This window comes from Cavia porcellus, unplaced genomic scaffold (assembly GCF_034190915.1).
Source record: "Cavia porcellus strain 051 isolate PalLab524CR breed Dunkin Hartley unplaced genomic scaffold, mCavPor4.1 scaffold_1, whole genome shotgun sequence".
NCBI lineage: Eukaryota > Metazoa > Chordata > Mammalia > Rodentia > Caviidae > Cavia > Cavia porcellus.
In genome coordinates, this window is record NW_026947484.1 from 93,341,888 (window position 1) to 93,367,900 (window position 26,013).

At 35.5% G+C, this 26,013-nt stretch overlaps 1 protein-coding gene across 4 annotated transcripts in view; it reads left to right on the forward strand.

Moving 5' to 3' along the window:
* Window positions 1-26,013, forward strand: part of Adamtsl1 (ADAMTS like 1) — a 927,295-nt gene that overhangs the window by 675,745 nt on the left and 225,537 nt on the right. For all 4 annotated transcript variants that reach the window (XM_063251663.1, XM_063251668.1, XM_013155112.3 and 1 more), the window contains 4 exons: window positions 959-1,033; window positions 4,079-4,236; window positions 14,979-15,090; window positions 18,973-19,111. In XM_063251663.1, coding sequence (XP_063107733.1) covers window positions 959-1,033; window positions 4,079-4,236; window positions 14,979-15,090; window positions 18,973-19,111 — 484 coding nt within the window. The remainder of the gene's footprint in view (window positions 1-958; window positions 1,034-4,078; window positions 4,237-14,978; window positions 15,091-18,972; window positions 19,112-26,013) is intronic.

Below are 26,013 nucleotides of genomic sequence, written 5' to 3' on the forward strand. Positions count from 1 at the left end.
CATCACAAATGGAGTTCTTATGACAGTTCTTGTAGTATAATTGCGATGTTCATAATCTACTTCTAATTTTTCTTAAAACCATTGTTTTTAATAAATTTAAGTTCGTTTAAATATCACATGATTTCTCTTATATAATAAATCCAAACTATAAATAAAGAGCAAAATAAAAGGAAATAGGGAGACAGGTCTTTTGCTAATGAGATGGGGAACTGAGAGATGGTGGAGGAACTGAAAAAAGACTTGAGATGTGTTAGGTACCTGCACCACTCCCCACGAGGAATGTAATCATTATGTACTAATAAAAAATAAAAACTGTAAAAAAAATGCATGATAAAATGATCTGTGACTCATACAGCTTCCTAAAAGAATGTTCAGAAAAGAGGAACTGTGTGTGAAAATGTTGTAATCCTATATGGATCACTCACAATTCGTAGTATTAGATTCAGTGAGTGTGAAGCATACTCAAGAGCCACAGGCAGGCTTCCTGTCCTCTAGGAGTTTAAAGCATAGAAACAAATACATTTCCCTTCTTCCTATCTTTCCTCCCTATCCAAAATAATATGCCAGGGAGAAGTCCAAGTTCTGATGTAATGAATTCATCCTTTGAACATTAGAACTTATTTTTATGTTTTAATTCAATGCAAATGCTCTAATTTCAGCAAATTTAATGACATAAAACCATTTTAAAATCAAAAAGGGAAACTTGCCAATATATTTTTCAACATATCAAAATTCATGTTTTCTTACAAAGTCCAAATCTTCCTACATTAACCAGGGCTGAGGGAGGTAGAAATTTTAATTTGCCTTCCCATTTCAAACACTGGTTCTCCCATTTTAAACATGCACAGAAAACAATTGTCAGTTTCTGAGGTACATTAACTCGCTACCTTTAAGTTGGAGGTAATTAATAACTTGGTGTCGAACTGTGTGTTTCTAAGGCTGCTTTCTTTCTTCCTAGTGGATGATACTGTGGTTGCCATTCCATATGGAAGTAGACATATTCGCCTTGTCTTAAAAGGACCTGATCACTTGTGTGAGTAAATTCAGTTGTGTGAGTTTTTTTTTTTTTTTTTTTTTTTTTTGGGAGGAGGGGGTGGGAAATGTTATCCATTATTATTTATTTTTGTTCCCAGAAGGGATTAAAGCACAGAGCACAAATCTCTCCATTCTATCATAATATGGTATCCTGAGTGCTTCTGTTTATCTTTTGGGGACTTCTGTGGTAATTATCTCTAACCACAGTCATCCTGAAAAATACAAAATAGATGGTCCCAATGGGTTGTTCATGGGTTACGCATATGCTTACACTTTTGTGAATATTATTTTTCATTGTCTCTTGTTTCTCTCTGATATCTTTTTCTTGTCCTTTTTTTCTTTTTCCTCTTTCTAATATTTCCTTCTTCTCCTGCATTCTTTTGCTTTTATTTCCTAACCTCATAGATTAGAAAGTATTAGAAACCCAAAGATCAAATGGTCGCATGGGTCCTGTTTGAGGACTGATCTTCTGTAGTGCCAAGGTAGCAATAAACAGCTATGTTATTTTTATTATTGTTTTGTGCTATTTAAATATAAACCTGTAAATTCTAATGAGAAAATTGCCTATTATAAACAGAGATGGGAGTATTCTAGCAATTCTATGAAAGGTTCACTGAAAGGCTTACTTCAGCTGATCCCTCAAACATTTCTCATCTCCTCCAGTCTGATGGTCTCTGTATTCCCACAAGGTCATCTATCATCTTTTCTCTTCCTCTCCCACTCACATGCCTGTGAAACTGATTTAGGCGGCAACTTTGTTTTTTTGGCAATTGGTTTATAAGTGAAATCATGCTAGCAAGATAAACAAGGGAAAGGAAAATTACAACGTGTGAAAACGTTGCTTTTATAAAAATATAGTCTTATAAAAATAAAAATAAGTACATTCCATTAACGAGGTGGGATGTAAAGAGTTGTGTGAAATAAAAGAATAAATAGAGTACAGTTTAAACAAAACCAAAACTCACTGATAAGTCACCTTACTTGGACCCAAATTCTTTTTGAATCCTGAACAGACCCATAAAGTAAGTATTCATTTGTCAAAAGACAATATATGAGTGCACACCACTACCATGTAAATTATTTGTTTTTTCCCTTGAAATTTGCACAACACTAACTACTAGTGAAACAAGCCTACTCAAAAATAGTATTTTCATGAGCACTGACACTGAAATAAAATATTTAAGCCAAGACCATCCCCAAATCAGAAGATTTAAAAGTTTATTTTCCTAAGTATATTAGTCTCCCATAGCTTCTAATTACGTGATCACTAAGACACTGAACCAAACCTTGTTTAGTTTAACTGTCCCAACAGCTTGATGGGTAGGTAGGTAGAGCAACAAATGATAATCTTAAATGATGAAAAGCAATATGAAGTCTGTTTTTCTTTCCACTGTCAGTGAGCTGTGGGTAGCATACATGTATTTAGAAAATGTTTTGCTTGTTTTGTTGTGTTGCATTGTGTTGTGTTTGGCGTGTAATTCAGCAAAACAAATGTGGGAGTAAATAATGCCCTGTTTCTGCTGTAGCTCTTTTGCCTTTCATTCCCAGAAATTGGTTCAGCATAAGACTGACTAAATATTTGGACCAAATCAGAGCCAGACTAGGCAATCTCTGATTGAGCCAGCTCATCTTTAATTAGAAGTACCTTGAGAAAGACAGCTGGGAGGATTCTGGATAAAATTTAATCAGATGCTCAGATCCAAGCCTAGGCCCCCAGGACTTCTCAAAGATTAAGTTAATCCATGTCCTGGAAATATTTCTGCAACTGCATGCAAGGCAGCTTGGGGAGTGAAAACTGGCTGGTGGAGGCTCAGCACTGTTGCTTTCCTCTGTTTAATAGTACCTGATTTCCCTGCTCCAGTGTTCCCTCCGTGTGCTCTGTGCTCTCCTGGAGGGTCCTCTCTACCCAGAGAGGTCATAAAGCCCGACATGCTTACCAGCATGGCTCTAGAGGCTTCATCTGAGAGTCTCTGTGTATTTTTTTGAGCACCTGTTAGTACTCTGTATGGTATAGAACTCAAACCTCTAAGAAAATACAGTACAAATGTCTTGATACTTTATTATTACCAAAGATCTTAACATGGTTGTTGACCCAAACACTAATCTATGAAATATCTGAGTCAAGCTATTCTGATTAAAGCTGGAATAAAAAACTCAGAACCATTCACAAGCACTTTGATCTTTCTGCTCAAGAATTACTACCAAGACCTAGGGCCTCAGTGCATCCATCCTTCTTCATGCAACAGGCAGTTATTCTAAATCCTATGAGAACTCCGTGTTCTCTGCCATACACACCGTAGTCACCACCATCTCCAACACACTCTAACTTCCTACGACAAAAGATGCTTCATAGACAATGTCATTGGCAGAATTCAGATTTGAGTGCTCTTGCCATCAAATTCTTCTTTCTGTCTTTAGCACTTATGAAACATCACATCTATGCATAACGCTGAAGTATTAAAATGATATTAAAAAGAAGCACTACATATGGTTGCCCTTGTCCATAAGCCAATACTGTTTTGTTTTTTTTTTTTTTTTTTTTTTTTTTAGTGATACCATATAGGTAGTGAACAACCCAAAAGAGTTTTTTTAAATTTAATACATGAATATAATCACACACATACGGAGGCAACTCAGTAATGCACTGGATCTCATAAAGCAACAAGAGGAAACTGAAAAGTATCTTAGGCTGATGGTCATTGAGATGGAAATTTAGATATTATATGTGGAAAATAGTTTAGCCAAAGGAAGAGTGTCGTAGTAAAAGGGGGCACTCACAGAGTTCACCTGGGAAGCCAGAGACTGTGGATAGGGCTCCTTGAATGCTTTGGCTGATGAGTTTTAAAATAATTTCATTTGTACCATAAACTCCATTGATGCCTATATGTTTTCTTTATATCACAATATCAAATTTGTCAACCATATAAAGAATGATTATTCTCCTTTACACAACTCTTTACTTCATTGATGAACTGTACTTGCTTATGATCTATGGTAGCCCTGGGAACATCTTTCTCTCCTATTTATATTTTTGAATATATAGATCTGGAAACCAAAACCCTCCAAGGGGGTAAAGGTGAAAACAGTCTCAGCTCTACAGGCAACTTTCTTGTGGATAATTCTAGTGTGGACTTCCAGAAATTTCCAGACAAAGAGATATTGAGAATGACTGGACCACTGACAGCAGATTTTATTATCAAGGTGAGCTCATTTAACTATCCTGTATTCAAGCTACATCAACATGATGGCATTTGGAATTTCCCAAGAGAGACAGAATTTAGTTTTGGCATGTTTTAGCTAGCTTTTTGTCATTGTGACCAAGATACTTGACATAAATAACTTAAAGTAGGAAAGGTTTGGGCTCATGGTCTCAGAGATTTCAGCCGATTGTCAGGAAGCTCCGTTGCTTGAGGTCTATGGCAAAACAGAAGCATGGTGAGAGAGCATGGCACAACAAAATGGATTCCTTCGTGATAGCCAAGAAACTGAGAAAAATGGAAAGGCCTTCAGAGAAGGGACAGACAAGACTTAGGCCCCAAGGTCATGCCCCTATGACCTACTCTGTTCAACGAGGCTCACACCCTCAATTTTTACTGACTGCTTGTAATGCCACTGAATGCTATTAGTGGGATAACCTGCTGATCAAATTAGAGGCCTCATTATCCAATCACTTTCCAAAAGTCCCATTTCTGAGCACATAAGACTTTGGGGAACATTCTAGATCTAAACCATACAGCATATGTTTGGTAAACCTGCTCATTATCCAAGAAATGTTTAATTCAAAGGTGCTCAACTACCTTTTGAACTTTATCAGGACATAGGATAGAAATATACATATACACACAAACACACAGTGGAAAGATATGTATATATAAGCTCCATCTAAAAAGCCAACATGGTACACAATTATGATAGTCATTGACTTATGTAGGATATACCCAGTAAAAAAGAAACACAAACAATCCATAGACTTTGTCAACAGGCACACTTTTCATGGCAAGTTCTATTTTGTCTTTTACTGGCAACAAAACTAACTTGTTTCCGTCTATCAGAGCTTCCCTACTCTTTGAGATAATATAAAACACATTGCTGGAAACAACCAGCACATTCTATTGGAAAAATGCACACACTGGGAGAACATTTGGGAATCACAATAAAATAAAACATATTTTTTTCCTTCAGTAGGTCAGGAAGACCTGAAGGATTTCAGCTGTAAAGCTGTAAAACTTGTAATGTGTCCAAAACTCCATAAATTTTTTTTCATCAGGGACTTGGAGCCAGAGGACATTTGATTTAAGCTAAGACTAGATGACCCCATGGCAGCTGGGAGTAAGAATGCATATAGGAAAATGTGAGATAGGCAGTGAGGTTGGAGGAAAGAAGGGTTCCAGAGTACTGTCTTCTGTCTGCATCTGCTTGGTAGCCTCTTCAATCCAGTCCAGATGCCAGCCACATGGACACAAGAAGCTACAAACCATTAGAGATAAGAGAAGTGATTCTGTGGGGAAATGCATAATTTCCATTAAGCAAGCAAATCCAATAAAGAAATGAAATACATTGTTTGAATACTGCTGAGCAGACCATGTGTACCATAATAATTTATCTAATGGCCCTGCAAGAATTGATACTCATATGAAAGTACAAACTTAGAGTAATGTTATGCACCTTTGAATAGTTCATAGTATTGTCAGGTGAATTTTATCTATCCAGTTGTCTTGTACATCACCACTACAGGATGTCCTGCATCATAATGAGATCAGCGTAAAATTGAACCTGTCCAGCTCCAGAAACCTCTTATCTTCTTTCTTCCTTATCTTGTAGATAAGAAGTTCACTATTTATCCAGACCTTTTTTAACCCTTATTTAACCTGAAACCTTTTTTAACCCTTATTTCCCCTTCTCTTGTATGTCTCCAGTCAAACACGAGACTGTCAGTTCTGTCTCCAAACCACTTCATGATCATTCTTTTTTCTCCTCCTTGCTCTGCCTCTCTTAGTTTAGATCTTTGCAATTTCTCACCTAAGCTAACATCATGGATTCTGAATTAGTTTTCCATCCTGTGATCCATTATCTATGTGGCCTTCAAAAAAAATTCTAAAATATTCTAAAATACATATCCCTTTTTCACAATCCTTCATCAGTCCTCAATGCTACTCACAGCTTTGCAGTTAAAATGAAAATCCACAGCGTGGCATGTTACTTTTGATAATCTGGATTCTGTCACCCTTTCCACCCTTTTCTTTGACTTTGCCCCTTCTGGTCCAGCTGAATGATTCACAGGTCCCCTCAGCTTATCCCTTCTTTCTCCACACTCACTGCCTTTGAAAATGCAGCTCTGTCTACCTGGAATGCTCTCCTCTTTTTTCCCTCGTTCTCTCTTTACTAACTCCAACATTTTCTTTGGGATTTCTTCCTTCCAGAAGCCTTCTGCAAATTCAGCTCAAATTTCTGTTTTTATTACATGTTCCTCCTCTGTGTTTCTGAAGGAAAGAAACTATATTGTGTTTGTCTTCACATCTCTGTAAGTGGAAACCGTGAAGTATTAACATGCACTGGATGAATAAAGAGTTTCCCATACAGCAATTCTTGAAAATGAGCAGATGCTGATATGTTGGTTTTACCCACCAAGAAAGGATTTGAGTAAGTTCATTCACTTGGTCAGCCATGACTAGACATCACGTTTCTTCCAACTCACGACTCTTTAGTATTCTGTGTGACTTACAAGAGTATGTTATTTTCTTCCAAGACTTTGTTAGAGATATGAGGAAGTAAATAAATGTAAAGCTATTATGAAATAGATTATGTGAAATTTAACGTGAATTTAAACTAACTTGAAGATAATCCAGATTATTTAAGAAGATACATAAACTTCAAGGTGAAATTACCTTTTTTCAGTAATTCCAAACAATTTTTCCCAAGAAAATAGCTGAAAATAAAAGAATGCCATTGAATTATTATTTTCCATGATTTAGTTGTTTAAAGTGTTCATGTAGTTTATAATTCAGCTTTTAAAAATCATTAAAAATCATCTTTTCTGTATTATTATATATTAATAATGTGTAATTACTATTTTTATAATTATGAAGTAGAGCCTCTTTATAGATTTAAAAGGCAGAGTAAGTTTCAAACTAAGTTTATATTAATCAACTTCATTAAAATACTGTGTAACTAGTTTGAAGGTAATGATATACAATTTATTAGCTATTGTTATTCTCTTATTTTATTATGAAATTTTGTTTTCATCTTTCATAATATAAAATAATTAAAAATTAAAATGCACTGCGACCTTTCTTCACGATTGCTATTATATAAGGTTCTGCCACATTTTCTGTCTTCACACAGCTGTTGATGGGTACTTAGGTCGATTTGCCTACCTGGGCTCTGGTGAACGGTACTGCAGTGAGGGTGGGAGCACAAGCCTCTCTTTACAATTCTGACTTCATTTCTTCTGGATACATAGTATACCCTGGAATGGCACTGCTGGGTCACACCACAGCTTTGCTTTTGTTATTTCTAGAAGCCTCTGTACTAGTTTGGATAATGGTTGTACAAGTTTACATCTCATCAACAGTACAAGGGTTTCCTTTATTCTGCATTCTTGCCAATTCTTATCTTTTGACGTTATAACAACAGCAGTTCTACCAGGTGAAGCCTGGTTGCTCTTTGTAGTTTTGAGTGCATTTCCCTGCTGTTTAAGTGATGCTGAGAATCTTTTTCACACACTTGTTGGCCATTTGTATCTTTTTTTTTTTCTGCAAACTGTCTATTCAGATCATTTGCCTATCATTTTCATCAAGATATTTGGTTTTTGCTATCAAGTATGCTTTTGATTTTTACTTTTTTTGTACATCATGAACTCTCATTTGATGTAAAATATAGACAATTAGAACCAGTGAATTATTTACCATGCCTTCACTGATTCAGAGGGACATTTGAGATCAAATACTATATGGTTTTTATTTTATAAAATAAAATCCACTTTTATTGTACTGATTTTTGAAAACTATTTTATTAATATGTTTATAATATATATTTATGCTTATCTTAAGTATTGGGTGCATGTTCTTAATATATCTTAATCCTTTTTATTCTCCTAAGTACTTGTCTTCCTTTTAAATAAGATACACAGACATCAAAAGGACTGCTTATCAATACCTCTTACAATTTTATTGCTAAAATATCCTTTTTGTTTTTAAAAGGAAGACAGTTTTGCATAAAATTTTTTCACAGAAAAAAATCGTTATTTAATAATGTTTTGAAATCTCTTTTACTGATCATCTTTAGAATGAGGATAAATTTTCATCTTGCTTTCTATGAGGCTATCTCCTCTAAAATTTAAATTTCATGTACTGACTGTACAAACATTTTTGGAGATGCTAATACAAGGTGGTGTGATAGATAAGCATTCCAGAATTTGATATGTTCTGCTGCTTAGTGGGTATATGACATTGATTACATTGCTTTGCCTCCTTGAGCGCTCACGTACTAGACACTGCTTCTTCCCAGGAGAGTCCTGGTGAGGAGGTAAAGGAGATAACATGTATGAAAGTGGAAAGATTCACTTCTCTTCTGTCTTTTGAAATGCATTAATTTCTAGTCTAATCAATCATAATATTTTCTCTATACAATAGCAGATAGTTACTTCTCTGAAGATAGAAAGAGACTGATCAATTTACAGCTGATGTGCCCAGGAGTAATTTTACAGGTATAGACATTAGGAGTAATAGATGTGAATGCTGACTATAATGTTTGCTAATACATTAACTGTTAGAGGCCATCTAGCTATTTGCTCAATTACTGGCTAGCTAGCTTAGTGTCTCTGTGCCTCCTTACCATGCCATGTGCAACTTTGATGAAGCTGCAGGCTCCATCAAAAATAATAACCTTACCCAAGCAGAAGAGGGTCTACAGATCCGTCCTTCATTAGAACCCCCAACTTAGCACTGCTTGCAAAACCAGTGAAGATATTTGTATACATGTTCTGATTTTGCCCATTTGAAAAATTTAAGCAGGAAACAAGATTATCTAGGAAACTGCTGAATACCTAAACTACCTATGTAATATAAATACACAGCCAAAGAGAAAACAATAAGCATATTCAGAATTAAAAACACTGATGCACAATTCATGCACAGATAACTGGGTAGCAGTTATTTTCTGCTTAAGACAATCTATGAAATGCATTAAATTTATGCATTACATTTTCATAGCTGTAGAACTTGTCTAGGAAAATGGACACAATCCCAGTTGTTGACAGTATCATTTTTATACATTTTTAAATTACCAGATAACACTCTACGTCTTATCATGTATGACATGATGTTTGAAGTATATGTACATTATGGGAAAGTTAAATCTTACCTCACATACTATCACCATAGAAAGTGACGTCACCACAGAAAGTAACATGCTTTTATTATTCTAAGGGAATAGAAAGCTGTGTTTTCCATTTACATTGGAGTATTAGGTGAAGATAATGCTTTTGTATTTTGTCCTGGACACTCTTAAGCATAGTTTGCCCGTAATTCAGCACCACAATAGTTTTTGTTTGTTTGTTTGGTTTGGTTTGGTCAACCGCAGGACCTTGGGAATTGCCAGTTACTTGTGCTGCTGAGCTACATCCCTCGCCCATAAGAGTTATTTTTATTCTGAGAAAAATTAAGAGGAGGAGCCTAAAAGGAAATAATATAAGCAAACTGATGAGAATTCACTTCATTAATTAATAGAGTGTCTCTATGTATATATATGTTACTTTTTGAAGATGCTTGCTATATGGGCCAGATTCACTATCATACATACTCTCTGGTTCACAATGCCACTTAGGAAATAAGCCATCAGATAGAGAAGTTAGAAATAAGAATCCGTATAATTCAGTACAAAACTAAAAGGAACAGGAAGTAAAGATGAAATATTCACTACAAGCTAATATAATCAGAAAAGCTTTTCTGAGACATGGACAGTCTGTGTATTGTTAAGGCTGTATAATCAATTCTTTTCTCCACTGGAGGCTGAACTTTGGCAAATGTTTAATCAAGGTTGGTTTTGCCCTCCACCCAACCTGGTCCAAAAGGCTTCTCTGTAGGAGGAAAAATCATTGTCCTAATTCAAGGGTTTTTGAGAGGAAAAGTTAAAACCAAGTATAGGAAAGCAAAGAAGTAAATGGTAAGTAGTGGCTCATTTTCCTCCCAACTTTTACAGATAGTGATTTCCCTAATAAATAGTCTCCTTTTTGCTGATAGAACTGGAAGATACAGTACTACACTGCTTGTTGGATTTCATTCATGTTTTCCCAACCACACCAGGAGGTTTAAGATACAGAGCCAAACCCTTCACTTTCCTTACACCTGAGAGTTGCAAGGGCCCTGTGCAACCCATCCCCACCTGGATCCACTCTGGTTATCTCTATCTTTGTCCTCTTTCTCCATTTGAGCTGTTTATTCAGGCTCTGGTCTTCTCAGCTTCTCAGGATTTCTTTCCTGGACAGTCTTTTCCACCTTCATTGTTTCTTTAAAACATTTCATCTGTTGTTTCCAGAGAGACTTCTCTGCTCTAGTGCTTCACTGCTCAGAGCCTGGGACAGCTTTAGCCATGATCAGTAGCCAGTATCAGTATCACACACCACCAGGCTCAGGGCCTATGGTACGCCCTGCAGTATCTTTCAAATTAAAGTCTGGAGTCCTAGAAAGATTCTGTACGTACAAGGGTAAATCGAGCATTAAAAATTCTTATCATTTTTAATCTAGTGATCCTCAATCTTAGCTTTTCCAGCTGCTAAAATCTATCAGGTCTTCCAAGCAGTGGGGTGTTTCAATCGATGCTTCATTCCAGTAATAAGTAGCATTTTTATAAGCCCTTGTGGTACACTGCTTCCCTACACAGACAGCGACATTAGAGGATGAAAAGGACTTCTGGATAAAGTTACTTATTGTGATTCTTTTCACCAAACTTATCATTTATTGGATGCAAAAAGGAATGCCTTTAAGAAAACTTCCAACTGTATATTAACACATAACAATGATTCTAAGAATATGTCACAAATAATAGTTTGATTTTGACAAGCTCATGATCAGTATAAAATTCACTTAGTCATTTGATATACTAACAAAAGATTTAAAAAATATGTTTATAACAGTTCTTGAGTATATAGTGTCACTGTCAACTGCTGAAACACCCCAATATGACTATATACCCTGAGAGGGTATATAATGAGCAGATTTACCTGTTTTCCATTTTATTCTCTCCCTTTGTTTCTTAAAAACATTCCATCTGTTGTTCCCAGAGAGACTTCTCTGTGATAGTGCCTCTGATTTATGTGTACTATTACTTAGTCCTCCCACATCATAACATCATATTCCCCTGGGAACACTGTCACCAAGTCACTACTGTTAGACCCAGATCAGAGATGTAAAGTGTTGGGTCACTCATGTCACCTGTTCTTATCAGAGCAATGAAAGAACAACAACCAGGCAGATTAAGGAACCCCTACCTGCCAGAACTTTGGCCTGTCTCTCTAGGGTAGAAGTTTCTAAAATATCAACAAGAGAAAGAAACTCAGTTGGAAGTCATTGGACAATCACAAAAGTGCACTTTTCTCAGCAGTGCAGGATTCACGGTGCTTTATGTGGGAGAGCCAGTGTATACTTAATGATGTCTTCATGTTTATAATTTCTCCTTGGTTCTTTCGAATTTACATGGATTCACGGCTCATCCATAACACTCCCCTACACACACACACACACATACACACACATGCACACCCACATACACATGCGTGCCACATGCACACACACATCTGTACTGCCCTTCAGCTTTACCATGACAGTGCTGTCAGTTGCTACAGAGAGGAGCTACTTTCAGTCTTCTCATCTACATTTACATTACATTAGAAACAGTGGAGTATTGTAATTAAAAAATAAGAGCTTGGTTTAGAGCATTCTTAATTCTTATTAGCATGAGGAGGTCAAAATTACTTGTTCTTTTAGCTCCCTACACCAACATTCTGAGGTGACGAGCTGCATTCCAGCATGCTCTTGAGAACTAGTATGGGATGCTTGAGGATCAGAGTTGATGAAGCTACAGACCTAATGATCACAACTGGCCACCCAGGTTGGAATGAAGAAAATTGGAGGAGAGGACCACAGGAAGCTGACTCCTTGAGCAGCAATCAGAATTAGACATCAACTTAGCCTCATCTTTTGTATTTTAAGCATTTGTTTCTATTTTAAAATGAAAAACTGAGATGGTAGATAAAATGATACAATTAAAGATATATACAAATATTATCACATTACCACTGTGGAGACTGCTTGATACCATGCGTGTAGCAACTTTAGGGATACTCAGACCTGAATTCAAATCCCACTCTGCTGTTCCTTAGCTGTGAACTTGAGCAAGCCTTGGGAAGCCTCTCAGTCCCATTCCTCCCATTGTCACTTAAACGTGAAAGGCAATAGTGTACTGGTAAGACTGAATGTAAATAAAATAAACTGTATACTTGGAAATGTGGTAAGTGCTGATGGTTGCTACTATTATTAAAGAAATGTGATCATAAAGAAGGGAAAAGAAGAATGTTATCAATGTGAACAAAATCAACCGAGGTTATGTGCCAGAGATTTGGAGGTGTTAGTGTTGGTTTTATCTATTTGAAATAGATAAATCTTTTCTTTTCCTTTCCAGACTATTTTCAAATATGAACACACAGCCTCAGAATTTATGGCCATTATATATCACTTCCATGGAGCTCAGAACAACATCCTCTCCAATCCGCTTGCGTCCCCCTCCTCTCATGGCGCTTGCCGACCCTCCCTCTTCACCCTCAAACTCCTCTTGGCTGTTCATTGCTGGTGCTCTTATTGACAGCAGCTAAGGAGCTGAAAGAAAGACTTGCTTTGTTTTTTGCCTTTTTCCCCCGTACTGAGGATAAAGTCCAGGATCACTGCCACTGAGCTTTACCCCCAGTGTTTTTTTTTTCCCCCAGCCTTAATTTTTTGAAAAGGTCTTCTTACATGGCCCAGGCTGGCCTTGAAATTGGGATCCTCCTGCCTTAGTCCCATGAGTGTCTGGGATTATAGGCCTATTCTGTCATACCCAGGTACCTTTTTGCCTTTTAACCAGGCCAAAAGACAGGCTCCAACAGTACCCAGAAATTCCAGAACAGGATTTCACCAAGTGTCCTGATTCTTCATGCTCCTTACGTGGGCCGTAGGTAGCTAATATTTTCCCATTCTCAGTCCCATTTTCTAGTACTTTCAAAGAGAAGCCATGCAAAAACAGTCTCTGGGTCTAAAAGAATTGTCTAATCTTTTGACTGTGGGGGAGACGTTGGATTCAATGTGATAACCACACATTGTGAGAGAGTAAGAAGCTATTGTGAGCAAAAAAGAAAGAAAGAAAGAAAGAAACTTTCCTAAGAATGTGCTTAATAACATATCCCCAAGTCATCAGTTAGTTCCCCTTGCATCTGACACATAGGACTGAAAAATATTAATTTGTAGGTAATGCTTCTCTTTTCTAAAAGAAATATATTGCTTCAACTGTTTTGTTTTAAAGGAGAGAGTTGTAAAACTGTATATTCTAATTAGAAAAGAGATAATCTGTAGGATCTCCTCTTCTCCTCTCCTCTCCTGTCCTCTCCTCTCTTTTCTTCTCCTCTACTCTTCTCTCCTTTTTCCTTCTCTTTTTTCTTTTCCTTTTTCTTCCTCTCCCTGTCCTTCTCCTTCTCCTCTCCAGATTTCCTAGCCTTCTGAGGAGTGTTCCCATATTTCTATCTAAAGTCCAAAATCTACTCTAGAACTTGGCATTTATCAAGTTTTCTTGCTATGTTTCTTTAGGGTTCCTATTTCCCTGCATTCTAGGTGTGTGATTCACTTGTTGAGATCAGTAACAGAGAAACAGAAGTCTTTAAACTAACTTAAAGGTCAGATCTACTTATTTGCCCTAGCAAATGGGACATTGGAAAGTCTCAAAAATACTTGAAAAAAAAAAAAGACTTCAGCCATGTGATCAGCTAAACTCTGATTCCTCTCTAATTATTATAGTGTAGCTGGTGTAAAAAGGGGTATTCACAGTAGTTCTTGGAACTTCCTTTAACATAAAAAATGTTCCAAGCCTTGCATAACAGTCTGAATGTTGAGACTTGTCATTTTCCTGAAAATGAATTGTTCATGTTTGGTACTTTCAGTTTGAGTATGTTTTCTCAACTTCATTCTTTTAAGAACTACTAAAGAATCATTGTTTCACAATGTCCTTTTAAAAAAAAGAAATTGTAATTTCCTTAAGCACCAGTTCTGTTTGAAGTTAATTGCTTTTATCATCTGGTGTTTTTGGAAGTTTGGTCCTTGAACTATCTATATTTGAATTCTCTGGACATCTGGGCATACACCCAGGAATATTGCATTTCAACAAACTTCCTACTAACCAATTTTTCACATTAAAATATGTGAATCACAAAATTATCAAGAAGCTCCATGTATGTGTCTGAATGGGAAATCTATTTAATTTTTCAACTCATTTCTTTCTTAACTACAAACTTGCACTTTAGGCAGTATGTGATATTTACAATTTTCTTAGAACGTATTGTCTATGTGTGAAACTGCATTTAATTATTTGCCATAATTTTATCTGCTATACCAAAGAGGTGGAAAATAAAGGAGGGAATGGAAATGTTAACTTGGGGTGAGATAGTGGTGGAATCCCAAGCTGAAACATCACAATCCTTTGTCCTGTGGCAACGGATTTGAGAAAGGTTGGTGACAACATGGCAAAGATAATCCACTTGTTTCAGGATTGATCAGTGATGCCACCATCACCACTTCTGTCCTGCTGCAGTCCCTTTCACAACCTAAGACATTCAGGAACATCGTGAATCCTTTCAAATTTGCCAGGGGCCCAGAAAACGCTATGCTTTCACACTAGTTCTTCAGCTTTCCTGTTGTCACCTACAGATCCGGAATTCGGGGCCTGCAGACAGCACAGTCCAGTTCATCTTCTATCAGCCCATCATCCACCGCTGGAGGGAGACAGATTTCTTTCCTTGCTCAGCAACCTGTGGAGGAGGTAATGATGTCCTTTAGCTTAGACACTATTGACTGCTGCAAGGAAAGACTTGGCGATCTAAGAGCGGAATAACATCAGCATGATAGAAATGGAGTGCTGTAGAGGATGCAATTCCCTCTTCAAAATGGAACCAAATCCTGAAGGCCTCAGGGAAGACACTTGAGATTCCTCGTAAACATTTTCTGCTCTAGAGTCCCCATTAGAGGGAATATTCTTTGCCACTTTTCTTGATTTTATATTGGCACAGCGTTGTCCTGAAGCACTTCCATTCATTTCAGTAAAACTATTCGTCTGGTTGAAGTGAAGCCATTTATTCTTGAATCACGTGAAGAGTGCTTGTCAGGCTTACATAGTGTGATGAACAGATACATTGAATGTTTAATTTTTTAAAAAATTATTACAGTAAAAGAGCACTGCCATTAATCCCTTTCAAAATATTTCTGCTTGCTTCAAGCATACCTATGCCCCATTCTTGCCGCTTTCGGAAGCAATTGTAGAAATGCTCTTTTACTTTAGTTTTACTGTGTGGCTGCCTCAGAGTCCTGAATCTGTTTCAAACATTCACCTCATGGTCATTGTGACTTTGGGGAAAAGTCAGAAGTGGTATGGTGCCAGGCTTGGTAAATAAAATATGTAAGTAAATACCATAATGTTTTACAAGCCTACCTTTCCACATGGCAGCAACATTCACTGAATTTTTGATCACACTTCATAAAGACCCTATCAAAAAAGATCCTCTAGAACTGCTTCAGAAAGTGGCAGAGTTGATAGGATAAGAGAGCTAGAAGCAAGGAGGAATATTTTGAGAGGATTGATGCCAGTGTGTATTTTACTGTAATTTTTTAACTTTAAACATTTGCCATATATTTCAATCACACCTCATTTTTAATTGGAAAAAATATTTTATTACTAGAAAAAAATCAGTATGTTATAGACTCACAATCAAATAATTTTGGGCTCCACTTCATCATCTGTACATTTAAAAGCATGACAGTTGTTTTCTATAGTTGCTAAAATCTCTCTGAGAAAGTCACAAAATGAATTTCTGTCTCCACCTTACTACCTCTAGGCCAACACTCTGTGTAACCAGAAAAGTTTTTGATCAGGGTTTTGGTTTTTTCCTCAATTTTTTTATTCTTCATAATTGTAGTGAATATATACTTATTTATAATAATTGCTGTGTATTGTTTTATAATAATTTATCTTGCATTTCCTAATAACAGATCATTTAGGTCATTTCAACCCCTTTACTATTATAATGTAATGAATAATTTAATAGCTAAGTATTTTTCTCCTTTCACATGATTTCCTTGGAATAAATAGCAGTGAGGTTAATAGATAAATAAATTTCAGAACTTTTGTGGTTACTACAATACATGACCAAATTCCTTCTAGAAGATAACAAGTAGTGTTTGAGTATTTTAGAGTGTTTGCCAACTTTTGTAAATTTTAAAAGTTTTTATGATTATAAAATTATAGGTTTACTACTTAGAAATTAGCACATCAAATAAATTCTAGCTCTAGCTTCTTGAAGCTATTAATTGACCAACTTTAAATTGTCCATCCATATAGGTATAACTAAATTAATTTTGACTGGATGTAAATGATACTACCTCAAAACACAGGCCAATGGTTACCCATTAATTACTGTAAAACAGTAAAGCAGTGAGTCAAAATGCCATGAAATACTTTTACTCTGTTGTTAAATCACCATTAACTCAACATTTTAAGCACTTTCAATAGATCAACATTTCTAGCTGTTCTCTGTACTGACTAGAAAATTGCTGTTGAAAACCAAACTGCTATTACTTTGATGTTTCATGAGATTACATTATTTTGATCATCTATTCACTACTAGCCCAGAAAAGAGTTTCAAAAAATATCATTCTTCTTAATTTTTTGCTTTTTAAACAAAAACCATGCTTTGTGAGACATAACTCAATTGTAATGTGTACTGTACAAGTTTCATGTAGAGCTGCTCTGGGAGTATAATTTCATTACTCTTGTCAATCATTTACTCTATAATAAGATAATTAGTGTTAAATTCATATGTATCACTTGGGGCCTCATTTTCCTTATCTCTAAATGATGCAAATAGTACTAGGAGCGGTTTTCAAGTGTCTTCAGGTATGACAAATTTTATTCAAAGGAAGACCAGATAAAAGAAAAACCATTCTCAGTGAAGATGTAAAGGTGATGGAAGCCAATATTCCTCTTACTTGATAGGCCAGTTTAAAAGTCACTGAAGCAGTTACCCCCAAATTCTCTTTCATGTCGCTTAGTCCACATGCACCTGTTTGGTCACTTTGCTCAGTGTGAAAAATTGCACAAGAAAAAACACTATGAAAAACTCTCAAAAATATGGTTCTCTAATCACTTTGGTCATTTATTTCACTTTGATTCTAACTTTTCAGTTCATATTTTCCATAATAGCTTTAAAAGAATGCGGTTAGGTTGACAAATTATAATTTTTAAAAATCATAATCTCAGATTTATACTTTATTGTTATGCCTCCATGACAATTCTGTCCTACAGTAGAAATTATGTGAAAAATTATAATACGTTTAACGTGTCATAAAACTAGCTGCTTTCGAGTACAATAGATTTGATAAATAAAAGTATATTTTTTCTAAATACCATTTTGCAATTTGGTTTTCTTATGAAACAAAAAATTAGATGGAATACGTGTTCTTACCCATTGCTTTCCTTATGTTCCATGCTTTTCATCTTTTCAGTAAAATTTTAAGAGGTCTTTAATGAATAATTAATTTTTGTGGGTGGTCTGAGAACACGGCCTCAAGCCAGAAAATCTGCCTTAAAAGCCTCCTTTTGATTTCCTAAAATTTTTTTGCAAGTCCCTTAACAGTTTAAATATTGTTTCCTAATACATATTTAGCAATAACAGTATTCAGCCACCTGCCAGAAAAAATACATTTATGTGATTGGTAAGAATTAGAATATTATAATTTTTTAATTCTCTATGTACATTTAGTTTTTACCCCAAGAATCTATTTCTTGATCAGATCACCACCCTACCAGAAATTCACTGGGCTATAAAAACCTAAAAGGAAAGATAAACATATTGTGATTAAACCAATTATTACTCAACAACTTTTCCTTGAAAAGAGGCTTATCTTTTGTAGGTAGAGGCTAAGAAACATAGGATAAAGACTTACTTTCATGAGAGATGGTAAAGGATTTTGGAGAAAGCAGAAATTAAATAGTAGAGAAGATTTCTTTGTTGTGTTGTTTTGCTGCTGTTTCTTATTTTTGCAAGGAAACAGGATGCATGGTGGTTACTGTCAGGATCTCACTTGTCCATTTATTCAGCTCAAAAAATTTAGTTTGAATTTAGGCACAAGTTATATTCTCTGGCAGCTAGCAGAACCTGATCCTGTGCTATACTCCATTAGCCCCATTGCCAAGGAGGAAAATGTTGGGTGAATTAGTTAGTTAGTTAGTTAGTTAGGTAACTTACTCTTCCTCATGCCATAGGTGCTAAGAAGGCAATTTAGCATCCTTGCATAAGACAGTTAAATAAATACTTAGTCTTTTTCTGCCCACAGAATTCTGTGTTATATTTCTATACTATACAAATAAATTAAAATAGTAGTTCTTACCAGATGGTCTGATATCTGACTATGCTCTTCTGTATCTCAAACCCTATAATATAATGTAAATATTAAAATGAGTGGATTACTTAAAAAATAGTGTCTAAAGCCTTCAGAAATTAACAAGACTTCCAATTATGTACCTCTTTTACTGAAAATTATAGAGGCACTGGGGGATAGTTTCCATTAATATGCAATGGACAAAAACATCAAGAAGTATATCACAGAGGCATGTGCTTTTAAATTTCTCTGGTTGGTTTGATATTCATAGGTTACCAGCTAACATCTGCTGAGTGTTATGATCTCCGGAGCAACAGAGTGGTTGCTGATCAGTACTGTCACTATTACCCAGAGAACATCAAGCCCAAACCCAAGCTCCAGGAGTGCAACTTGGATCCTTGTCCTGCCAGGTCAGTCCAATTTACTGGTTCCTTAACATGAATAAACATGAATAAGGTTCCAAGAAAGCTTCTTAAATTTAAATGAGTTTTAAAATTAAAAATAAAATGGCATGTGTTGCTATCAGTGCTCATTCCTGATTGTATGTCACTAGCACCTGTGTCTCTTCATCTTGCTGCTGGTGATGCTACTCAGAGTCTATGGACTGTTTTTGTAGAGTATTAGGCAAAGTATTCTTCAGAGTCAAGTTCTCTTCTGATTTTTTTTCATTCTGATTCCTAGTTTGTCTGCTAAGCACGAGTCTATAGGATAAAGCCTGCTTGATAGTCTTAACCAGTTTGATAGCTTTGTGTTCTCAGAATTCTTTCCATTTTTTTCTCTGTCCCTAATCAGGAACATGATCAAAGCAGAAGGTCACAACTGATCAATTCTGTCTCTGTTCTAAACTGATTTAAGTAGGATCAGACTCTGCTTTAAAACTGTTCTATGACTTTTGAGCAAACTCAGTCTTTGCAGAGCTTATTTCCAAGGTCAGGTTTTTTTTAAAAAATCGTTTTAATTAGAAGCTTTAAAAATTTAGATACTTAACATTTTCATTCATCATTGTTTGCTTGAGGAAAACCATAATTGACTTTCAGATTATTTGCTGGCTCAAGAATAAACTTGACAATGAAAATCTTAGGTAATGAGTAATCATAGAAGTACAGGTCAATCATTTTCCATGGATGAGGTATTTACTTTAACACTTAAAACTCTTCCTACTGATTCTCTTTAGTAACAGCTTACTCAGCCTAAATGTGTCAGCGAGAATATAAGAAAATTCTTCCCTACAAAAGTAATTATGGAAACTGAAAGATAAAAAGATCCTTTTCCAAGCTTCTTGCATTTACGAGAAACACTTCGATGCTATTTATTAAAAACAGTTTGTTAATTATATATAGATAGGAAGCTCTGAATAATTAAAATACAATATGGGCAATGTAGATGTAAAGCATTCTATCTTTTTGTTGTGAACAATGCAATTTATGATTTTATTTTCTGCCTTTAACTTTTAAAGTTCATGTCCCTCCACTCTTTCTACCTTATATTCATGAATTCTTTTTTTTTTTTTTTTTGTATTGGGATAGAACTTACAATCTCATACTTGCCAAGCGGGCATCTGTGCCACTGAGCTAAATCCCTGGCCCATATTCATGAATTCTAAACTTAAATTTCCTGTCATATGACAGGAAATTGCTATTATTAACTAACATAGAGCAACCAAAATACTGCCTCATAAAAACGCACTCATTAAAGGAATAGAACATGTTGCGTAACTGTAAAATGTAAGTGTATAAGTTAGCTTTATATTATAACATAATGTTATATATTAAACGTCAGATATGCTATAGAAACTAAATTTTAATACTTTTCTTGAATTTCTTTGTCTTGGAAAAAGTAAGCATTTGAACTATTTTAACTATGTAAGTTTAACGCTATTTTAAAATAATTCTTGTTTTACAGTTTTATACATGCCTATAATGGAAAGATCAGGATGTAAGGAATGTATTTATCTCAATTCAGACATTCAACTCACCCATAGACTTTGAAAGTTTTACACACACATTTCCAGGAAAATTGAATGTGGAAGGATCTGTCCCACACAACTGCAATAAGCTTTTTCTACTAGGAATAAAACTTCAGTGAAAAAAAAAAAAAAAAGCAGCTATGGAAGACAGTTGTGAAATAAAAGCATTTTGTTAACAACTGAAGAAAATATTCATAATCAGAAAAATTCTTTTTGGCCTCTGCATTTTACCCACCCTTCTCTGTGGGAAGTAACACTTTTGACCCATTTCTTATTTTCCAAAAGAAAAGATTCTATTGAAAGAAGACTTCCTGTGTCATTTATGCTTTTTCTGTGCCATGTGTTATGTTAAAACAACTAATGCAGCACATGTATAAATGTTGGGACAGGTGACTATTTAAAAAGGAAGAAGAAAGAAAGGTGAAAAAGGAAAAATAAAATAAGTGGGAGGCAAATGTCAGGAAGCTGCTGTTTTATTGGAGAAGTAATTAGACAAAGCTGTAATAATTAAGACTGATCAGTAAGTGAGCTTAAAATGAAAGCCTGTTGTGGATATGCCACTCTGGAGCTGATATTTCAGGAATTGCTATCAAATGCATTGAGCTGTTTCGTGTGCTTAGAAATCAGAGCAACGTTTCTGCATTTCCAAAACAAAATGAGGAAGGTTAGCCTGAGAAAAGTAGAAGAGACTATAAAATAGAGCTTATGTTCCATCAGATATTGCAGAATCAGATCCTTAAGGAACTCTTCTCTGTCTGCAGGTATAATTGTCTAATTTGCTATCCAGATTTGGAAACTAACAAAAAGAAAAAACATAGGCTTTCTTAGTGCAAAGGCATATACTTTTGAACTTCAAAAATATTATTATATCTAATCACTGAGATAGTTACTCATTTTTCACCTGTCCACATTGGCCTTTTGGACCTGTTAAGGTTCTGAGAAGCAAAATCCCATTCAGATATCCCGATTTTTTTCCTTTCAAGACAGAAAAGTGTCAAAACAGCAAAAATGTTGCTAAAAACTAAGGCTGCAAATTTAGTTTTAATGCTTGACCTCAGTTTTCTTACCCATAAAATGAGGGGGCAGGGTTATTGGTTGCATTAAATTATCGACTTCAAACTGTGCCAAAAGCATCTGTTGTTTCCTTCAGTTTAGATTTACATGTTTTAAAATCTTTTTGAACAATAATTCAACAAATGTGCATTTAAACATATTAGACAATTTTAACTGATTCAAGCTGAGTTGAATTGTGAAAAAAATGTTTCAGCAATTGTAAAACTATGTACCAGCAAAGTAAATACTTTTTTGTCCCACAAATTTTTCCACTATTTCTGCTTAATTGAAAAATTGAGGACACTAAAATTGCAAGGGCAACTGTTGAAACTGTTATCATGTGCAACTGTTTCTTGTGTTAATAGGAATTTTCCAATTACTACACATTTAAAACCAAAAATAAACTGGATATGAGCACTGGTAGCCAAACCCCTGATGTCCACCTTTTGTGTTTTTCAAAATGCCTGACTGTCTTCATTATTTTGCCTTAAAAATCACTGTAAGGGCTATATTTGAACCAATTGTTTAAAATTTTATTAGTAAATATACACATCAGGTTTGTGTACTGTGGTATTATTTATAATGTAAAGCCTTTCAATAGCCAAAATGTTTCTAGTATGTAACCAGCTGCTTGTTCTTGTGTCCATCACCGCTTCCAACTTCCAACTCAGCCGTTATCATCATCAGCCTTTATTTCAATTTTAGGAAGTGCACAGACTCCCTGAATACAGGTACAACTCAGTTCTGGGAATTGTTTTAAATCAATACAGATCTGAGGTAGCCACAGATGATGAGAATGTCTTGCTCCTTACCATCAGTTCAGTTTGGTTTTCATTGCCTCCTCTTCTTTTTCTTTCTTTGCTTTTCCACTTCATTTTTAATTCTTGTTTTTTTCTCTTTCTCACACTCAGAAAGTATGGCCAATGGCTGCCATGATTATACATTAGTTCACTCAGTGGTTCTTGAGACTAAAGAGATTATTGACATGTTTCAAAATAATTTTATACTTTTATGAATTTTTTTCTGATTCTAAATACTAACAGAATTGTTGGTAAAAGACTATAATGAAAACAATAAAACTCACTAATAATCCCTAATTCCCACAGATAGGTATTGCTAATGTGTTTACCATGCTTCTTTATTCTTGTCTATAGATTATAATATAGAGGAAGTTATACTGTCTAAGGAGATGATTCAGTGATTTAGAATTCAGTGATTTAGCTGGCATTCTTTATTTCTACTCTGCTACAAGTCCCAGAACGTCCAGGACATGCAGTGGACTTGCCTTTCTTACTGAGGCAGAGATTTAACTCAGTTACCCTGTTAGACCAGAAATTGAACCAAGCTGGCACCTCTGCAGTTACATCCCAAGAGCACTGTGTTACTTTGTTTGTGTCATTAATGCAATCATTTTTATGAACTGACAAAACACTTAGTTTCCTAGCCAAAAGTGGTCTTAAAAAGGAAACCAGAACTTGAGACTTGTAAGGGAATCAAAGAGAAAATGAAATACAAAGATTTAATGACTTAGCTGAAATAATGTTTTTCATTGGCAACTGAGAGCCGTGACATCCCTATGCCCACCATACTCTGTGAGCAGTGTGTTCCATGTTCTGGTGATGGTATGCCTCGGCCATTCCCAGGGGCTCAGAGACATACCACTCCTATATATTAGAGATCTGCTGCATAAGTATACTTTTAATGCTGTATTATAAATTCTTTCCCATGTCACTAAGCATTTGGGATCTACTAAAATATAGAATTCTCTACTGTGCCTACCATTCTTTAATCATAACTTCTATCTTATACCATGGGTAGTTTTTCTGAAATGTATGAAATAGTTTGTGCCACTTTCTTCTCTTAGGTGAAAAGGGCATCATGTGTATACTTAGGCTCAGAAGCAACTGAAAAAGCATCATTTTAATTCCACTAATAGGCACCTTAAACTTTTATAGCAGATTCAGATGTAAAACATGCACCATTTGGCCTTATACATCTTAGTCTGTGAGATGGGTCAGGCTTTTAAGGATGTTGAAGGAAAATTGTGCAAGACACTATTTGTGAGAAGATAAGAGAAGCACCTTTTCAGATCTGTTTGGCACAGACCGTCAGTTTTTGCTCCAAAACAGTAATGAATGGGCTTGAATTGGCAAAGGGTGGACAAGTGAAAAAAGTTCTCACTCATCACACTATCATAGCTGCAATCATTAGTACACAAATCTGTTCCTACCTGAAACTGCATCCAGGTTTCCCCTTCCCTGAAGAAAGTCAGAGCAATAGTTAAGCAAACTTCCAAACTTGGATGCCCCAAGTGGCAATTCTTGGTGATTCCAGTAGAATTTTTGTTTGTTGTCCAGCTCCATTTATTGGAGTAAATTGCATAAATTATCCTTGGCCAGGAACCAAGTTGGAAACAACCTGACTTGAGATCTTGACTCTGTCATGAGTTGAGTAGCCACTGGCAAATTACCTATTCTCACTAAGCCCCAGTTTTTCATTCTGTGAAATGAGGATAATAACAGTATTTATCTCATAAAGTTGTCATGAGGCATAAGTGATGTAATGCATTTAAAGCACTCAGCAGAGGGCCTGACACATGATAAGCACCCCGTAGTGTTAGTTGCTCTTGATTTAATGACAAAGATCAGGACTATGATAATGTTGATGTGACCTCAGAGAAACTCAAACTCTCCAGGAAAACAGTTTTCTCATCTGTGAAAAGAAAAGATGGAAATTTCGAATTTTCCCTCAGTCCAGAAAGCAGTTCTTTATTTGTTATCGTAACAATGGGAAACAAAATAATAGAAATATAACAGCTTTAAAATAAATCACAACCAAGTGGGTGGCACACATATATCATCTTAGCACTAAGGAAGCTGAGGCAGGAGGAATGCCATGAGTTCCAGGCCAGCTTGGGCCACAGTATGAGTTTAAAACAACTAAAAAGCACATTTATCTTACTTTTAAAATATTATGATCATGAAAAATTAAGATAATTAACAATTCCTAATGTTTCAGTTTACAAGTGTTTAATATCTCCCACTTACCTATTAGGAATCATTGTCATTTAATTTATGCCAGGGATATTTCCAAAAAGGAAAACTCAATGTCAGAACTAAAAAGTGATTGACTTTTTTAAACACTTCAGGTATAATAGCATGTCTTCTTAACCATGAAGATCATGTAATGATGACTTTTATTATAGAAGCTAAGTGATTTAGAAAAGTAATGACTTTGTATGGTTAAATATCATTTAAATATACTATTTGGAATAGTTCATGAGTAAACTATAAGAAAAACTACCATAAAAATTTATTTCTCTTTATAATTACATAAGTAAAGCAGGTATCTGGTGCCTTTTAGAAGGTACAGTTATATCTTTCCTAAGCTTTCAGATATACTGGACATCATCTGAGGGATAACCTAACAATAACTCATTTATTGGAGCATTCAATTCTTCTACCAAGCAGTTCACCACCAATACAAGAATCATTTCATATTTTATATTTTGAACTATGTAAAAGTGTAGTATTTGTGTAATTTTTTGAGTAGCTTCTGACTTAGTAGGATGTTATTATTCCATTTTAACCTCTATCACTTTGTAGCTATGTCATTTATCAGGTATTTTCTTACCTAGTGTCTCTAGGCCTGAGTGTTACCCTCTAAAAAAAATGAATATAATGTTAATGCCAAAGAATAACGTGACATGTCAACAAGAGAGTGCATATAAAACTTACCAATGTGTCAAGAACTCCACAAATTTAGCTGTCATTACTAAATTGAGACCCAAACTGGTAAAATGACTTGCCCAATTTCACTTCAATTTGAAGTTTGTAAAATGTTTTCACATCCATTATCTCATTTTAGATTTACAATCTCTAGGAAGTTAACAGGCCAAAGATTGTCATCTGTGTTTTACAGATGAGACGACTGCAGCTCAGACAGGTTAAATGACCTATCCCAAATCTGGGTGGGTGAAAACAAGCCTAATTCCCTCTGCAGCTGTTAAGCCATCACACCCACAGGGACCGTTGTTCTGAAGATGTCCCCAGCAACCGGTGACATCTGGTTTAAATGCAGCATAGACCCCTACAGCCACCACAAAACTGCTAAACATTTCAGTGTAAGATTTAAGTGTTCAAATTGATCACATATCCAGATTAAGCAAGTGTCTTTCATGTAAACATAAACATTGGCATTTACTCAAGTCACACAATACCCATAACACGCAGTCCAGGAAAAGAAAACAAGCCTAAGAAACTATTAGTCTCATTCAAAACTAACTCAAAATTA